The following is a 6,460-nucleotide window of genomic DNA, read 5'->3' on the forward strand; positions in this document are numbered from 1 at the left end:
GCACGATGGTTTGTCACATTTATAGATGACCATATTCGCTCTACATGGCTATATCTTCTAAAAGAAAAATCTGAAAGCTCTACCTACTTTTCAACAATTTCATGTTCTAATTAAAAAATCAATTTCTAACTGATATCAAAGTTTTGCAAACTGACAATGCCAAAGAGTACTTTAGCATTGCATTTGAAAATTATCTCACCTCTCATGGCATATGTCACCAGAGTTCTTGTCCTTACACTCTCAACAAAATGGAGTTTCAGAACGCAAAAATCACCAAATTTTAGATGTGACCAGATCACTTTTATTAGCTACCAATGTTCCTAGTCAATTACAGGGTGATGACTCAACCTATCTCATTAATCAAATCCCTTCCAAGACACTGAATTTCCAAACACCTCATCAAACCCTTCTTGAAACTAACCTTCCATCCTTAGTTTGCTAGTCAAGCTTATCATATATAAAATTGTTAGATTCACTTCCTTGATAGGGATTGTGAGTTTTAGGACATGGAATCCAAGTAGATGATTGGCAATACTAAGGAGTGGACAGACTACATCACATGAGCGCAAAAAAATCACACCAAATCTGAGTCTATTTTATGCTTTAGCATATTGAACTAGGTTACCATAATTTTCACTACATGAAAGAGATATAACTAAGTTCTATTTAAAAATAACATCATAGCCCTTCCATCTTATTCGTGGTGATACATGAGGCTTTTTGAAAACCAGAGATATAACCAGGTGTAGATGGTTTTTCACCTTTGTTGATGACCACCTTAGGGTCACTTGGATTTTTGTTCTCAAGGAGAAGTCTGAAGTGTCATAAGAAGATTTTATACATTTAACTTTGGAATTATAAACGATAAACTCAGCAACAACCAACCTTAAGTTTGACTGAACCAAGAAACCCTGCCTTAACCTTCACTGGCAATTTTAAAGCATTTAGAGCCTCAGGCTTGAGCTGCATATTCTTAAGCTCCACATCACCTGTTTAAGAAAAGAAACAAGAAAGAAAAGCAAAGAAAGAGATTAGAAATTATATAGAAAATCTAGTGTGAAACAAGAGCATGTAAAATAGAAATATTGTTCCTCAATTCAGAGTTTCTTGGAAAAATGCATAGTCTGCATTCTTGGCTCCAATAAAATGAAGGGGGGAGACAAAATTACAGGGACGTACACCTATAAGCTTGCTTTAGTTTTTTCAAATTGACAATTTAGTCTCAACATAAATTTCACATGAAGACATTACCCAGAGTAACCAAGCACAGTGGCTTCGTCCTTCGTAAAACAAACATATAGGGGGCGAAGTGGTGGGGGGGGGGGGGGAGCTCAACATCTGCCAGTCATGGACTATATAAAATCACACTAAGCAGAAGCAGGCTAACCAATGACCAAGAGTGAGTGCCTCAACCAAGCCTCCATATAACTCCGACTAGAATTTTCAAAATGTTTTCAAGATCCTTGTCATGATATTCCAGCAACGAAATCCAGAATTGAATATAAATAGAATCTCGGCCCCCTTAAAAGTGGATAAATCTAGGATCATTTTGAATGCTTAATGATATTGATCGAGCCAGCAGGAAATTTTAACTATTTACCTATTAGCAGGTCTATACGTATGATATCACCGATTACTAGCTTAATGATACTAAAAAGTAACAATGGGGGCAAATCCTGACGTTAAAGAAATACACAGAAGCAGCCCTCGAACACTGCAGACTATATACATGTATTTCATACAGTTCTAAACCCAGATACTCGTGTCTAGACGCTGGTATGGCAAAAGGAGCCAGGTCAACATATTAGGGAGATTAGAAGTAAGTAACAAAAATTCCGACTGTCCAGCAGAATGTGAAATTGGATGGACATGTCAAACAACTCAGACTGAAATGCATCTCCTATACAGTGTCATTAAAGGTAAATAAGTAAATAAATAACAGCAGAAACCACAAGCTTTATACAATGGATTGATCCCACCCCTTGGGTCCGGTTGCCAGTAACAAGATATAACTTCGAGTTCAACACAGAATAACACGGGAGACAGGAAGTAGTTTCTAAAGATTCATAAGAGCAAGAAAACTCCTTTTACATGTATTTACTTTTTAGTTTTTCCGGATAACAACAAGCACCAAGCTCTCTATTCACTACCGTAAACCAAATTCACTGACTTAGAAGCGATGGACTGCTGCCTATCATTTATCCATTTCCTTCGTCTCTTTAGCATCTCTTCTCAATTCTTTTTGAAGTTGTTTGTTCAACTGACCATAAGCACAAAGCTCAAATTCACCAGAAACTACAATGTTCTAGCCTTCTAGCACAGCAACAATTATTCGCGCATTTTTCCCTCGCTTACTTTCCGGTAAGCACGTCACGGTTTGCGCTCTCGACGCCAGCAGGTTGAGAATGAGAAGACGGCGCTTATAAACTATTCGTGCTTATTTGTAATCACTCGATGAAGGTCACGAACTTACGGTCATACACTGATTTTCAACTCAGGAGCATAGTAAAAGAACTTTAAAAACGCAATGAAGGATTTACGGACCTTGCCAGACACTGATTTTGAGGGCTTCTTTGTTGAGGCCCCTCACATAATTGCCAAGGTACCTCTGCAAGAGGTATGCCACCTGATCCTCCAACATCTCGACGTTTTATCGGATAACCATTTCAAGGATGATCTCGACAATCACACAGAAAATGGACGAAAGAACGATCGGCGCGCGCAGACGAAGAAGAAGAAGTAGAGAGTGAAAGAAAAACGCATGTGGCAGATGATTCGGAACTTGAAGGCCACGTCGCTTGGCCTGAGAAACGAGAACACGCTAGCCTCGTTGTTCGTTGGTCTGGAAGATACAGAAGTAGGGATCAGGAAGAACGCGGTACTAAAACGTACAGTGCACGCAGCCAACAGAAGTTGACCACGTAGGTTTTAATGAATCATGGTGGGCACGTGGCTGGTTTCGAGAATATGTGACAATGGATCCGCCCGCGCCGGAATGCCTTACCCACCCCCCCCAAAAAATATTTACAAAACTGTCACTCTAATCAAGGCCGTGGTTTCATCCACGTGGGATCGGCATGCTCACACCCAAGTCCCTGAGCCTGGAGCAAGGAACTCGAAACTGGGATAAGACTGCGCAGCCGTGAATAAGAATTTGATGTCCTAGACCTGAAGGAAAAAAACTCCACGTCTCGAGTCTTTGATAATGTACTGCATCCTCCTATGTTTAAACAACAACTTATTTAATTTTTATTTTAATATTAAATATAAGATTCAATTTATTTTGTCTCTCATATTTATTTATTTATTAAGATAATCTTTATAATAATAACAGTTCTAGCCAACACACTTGATTAGTAAAGATATTTTTAAAAAATAACACGTATTTTATTACAAATAACTAACTTAACTAGTTTTTTTAATATATTCAGATTAGTTACTCTCTGCTCAATACTTGCATTCTTTCGTCTAGTTTTTATCTCCCCGGTGATGAAGTAAACGTGGGCTTAATTGAGAGAGCTGTTAGGTAATACTGATGCATGGCACGAGCTACCCGTCAGAGCTGGTGGCGTAACGTAAAAGGCCCCATCATGCTATTATCACGAGTAACGAAATAAATAGGGAAGTAAATATATAAATAAATAGAGAAAATTGCAACCATTTCCCTGAGGTGTGAAGTATATATATATATGAATAAATGAGTGCAAGAATTTAAATTATCTGAAATGTTTGGAGAATCTAATACTGTTAAACTTTGTCAGTGAAAAGAGAGTGATAATAACAAGAGGGGAATTGCGCGAACAAGATTACAGAGATGGATGATATGCCGTTCAGTTTCCTGGTCACTTCTTCCTCCAATAGTTAATGGAAAATTTACTGGGTACAAATATTTAATCTAATTTTTTGTTTCATCTTTACAAGAAAATACAACCTCCTCTCGGCAACCACCTTTCAGACATACACCAGGGGGTGGGCGATCAGAGGTTAGAATAGGCAGCTCCTGGAGAATGATATTGATTGACGATGAGTCGATGACTATCACTTGGGTTTTTTTTTTCTTATTTTTTTTAATGATAACTTTCACTGTTTTCACCGAGAGCTGGAGAGTTGTACCCGGTCTTAAATAAAATGCTAGAACCGAACTCGAAACTTCTGATATCCAGTCATGAATGTGAAAAGGCAAAAAAAAAAAAAAAAAAAAGGAATACTCTGTCGTTAAGATTTGATAAAACCATGAATAAAGGTTGAATATAGTTTTCAATCTTTCGTTTTACTTGTGGGAGTGTTGGTATACTAAGCTCTGTTCTAAAAGTTGTAGCTGTCTCTTTCCTGTTCTGTGTTCCGTGGTAGTAGGGTGTGCTCTGAGTAATATGTACTTGCAGGCCCCGGGTTGCTTTGTAATATGAAGTATTTCAGACTTTCAGTGATGCATGACTCGGCGATTGATTCAGATTGGATCATTGATCTTCTTTCTATCCCACCTTTCCATTCTGGAGGGTACCCCCGGCTCTCGTGGAAGTGTTTATCAGTGATCAAAGGAAAAGAATTCGCCTTTTTAGTTTTTTCAGGGAAAAAAGTGCAAGGTTGTTCTTTCTCCGTAAAATAACCCAATACTTTTCCACCGGGGAAAAAATAAAAATAAAAAGAGCGACACGATGCATACTTGCATAGTGAATTTGATACCGAGCTCCTTTTTCCTTTTGGTTAAAAAAACGGATGAGCCAGAAATTAGATTAACAACTCAAGGGATTCAAGGGCAAATTTCCTAACTGAACAGGACAGGAATCCAAAAGAGAGCATTAGAAGCTAGTCCTCGCTTAGTCAAAGCATCAACTAAATGGTTTTGTTCTGTGAAAATGTGTTTCACCTGGACATCCCAAGAATAGCCTAGAAGTCTCGCATGTTCTGGATTTTGGAGCAGAGTGAGGCTATTGTTGCTGGATCTTTGCTTAGCTTGCACCATGTCACGCCAATCACAAGCCTCTCAACATAACCCATTCTTCCGCTGCTAAAAGAGCACAAAGTTTGAGTGGAACCCGCAATCCACGACCCATTATAGGACTTGTATGGAGCTCTATTCAAAACGAACTTTTAAACAAGTTCACGTGAGTTGAGACAAAAGTCTCTTTACATACTTATCTCGTCTCGTGTTTTGTAAATCATGTTTGAAAAACTACTTATAAGTCAATCCAAACAAATTTATAGTCTCTAATGACTCTGCCGCAGCCTGCTTTGTTTCTGGTTTTGGAGACCGCACCATATACGCTTAATTTGAACCAATCGAGCTGTGGAGGGAGCCATGTCGAAGGAGCCCGTCCAGGACATCATTCGATTGTGGCTATTAATAGTACCAGCAGATGGGCTTTATTGTTTTCTGGAAACCGTCACCAAAGTTTGTTTCCCCATCTCAACAGACACCATACAGTTACACCCCCTGACAGTAACGGCCCAATGACACAACTTCATTGGGTTTGGACATGACTTCCAACTTCCGAGGCCCATCGAATTAACATATTGAATAGGCCTCCTGCAACGATATTGCTGCAGCCCACTATGAATGAAACCAATACGGAATTCATTTATCGCGGACATTATAACTTGACTGACCCTACTTTAAATCGTCAAGGGTGATCCCCCCCCCCCGGGGGTTTTGCGCCATTCATCCATTTCAATTCCGAGGCCTGTCCCCATGTCATTGCTTGTAAACTTCCAAAAGAACTTGTTAAAAACAGAAAATGAGATGAAGCTAAATGAATAAAGAAGGGTAAAACGGCAGCGACACGTTCAGTTTTGTTAGCGTTTCATGACGAGATGTTCTCACTTCTCTGGTCAATGACCAAATCACTTCACGACTTCTATCGGTTGCACATCAGAGAAAGCCTGCTCGTAAACCAAAAAGCTGAATGGAAAATGGAATCACTGCCTTCTTTTTCTTCGATGCTTAAGTCCAATTTTGTCCTTACACGGGGAAAAATATCAAAGCAGAAACAGTGACGACGAATTTGATGCTGAAAAAAAATCACAACCGGCCAAGATAAATATTTCGTACGATTTTTTTCCTTTGAATTTACCCAACGTCACCTGCCAGTCCCACAAATAAAAACACACTCTGCGCCCTGAATCTCCTATGCTTTGTTTGGCATGACATTAAATTATTTATCACAAAATTTAGTTAAATAATTTATAATCACATTTCATATAACCAAAATAAAATTTTCCTTTTCTTACGACTAAAAGGTGCACATTTCAATTATTTATAAATACTTCGGCCAAAAAAAAATATTTATAAATACAATTTAAGTAAATCAAAATAAAATTTTCTCATGTTAAAAGTTAGGGAAAATTGCAAAAAAAAGACCTTAGAATTGTAAAAACGCAGATAGGGACCCTTGACACTTCACTTTGGGTTTTGACAACTTCAGGGCATATTATTCTTGTCAAAACCCAAAGTGAAGTTGTC

At 38.5% G+C, this 6,460-nt stretch overlaps 1 protein-coding gene across 1 annotated transcript in view; it reads right to left on the minus strand.

Annotated features, from left to right (window-relative positions):
* The window catches only part of LOC114720895 (uncharacterized), a 49,271-nt gene extending 46,472 nt beyond the window's left edge, over window positions 1-2,799 (minus strand). The window contains 2 exon segments of the mRNA XM_028906617.1: window positions 886-989; window positions 2,545-2,799. Coding sequence (XP_028762450.1) covers window positions 886-989; window positions 2,545-2,641 — 201 coding nt within the window. The 5' untranslated portion in view covers window positions 2,642-2,799.
* Window positions 2,800-6,460: the final 3,661 nt, after the last annotated feature.

The sequence above is a fragment of the Neltuma alba genome, unplaced genomic scaffold, assembly GCF_004799145.2.
Source record: "Neltuma alba isolate B1F8T4 unplaced genomic scaffold, ASM479914v2 tig00012007_pilon, whole genome shotgun sequence".
In the NCBI taxonomy this organism is placed as follows: domain Eukaryota; kingdom Viridiplantae; phylum Streptophyta; class Magnoliopsida; order Fabales; family Fabaceae; genus Neltuma; species Neltuma alba.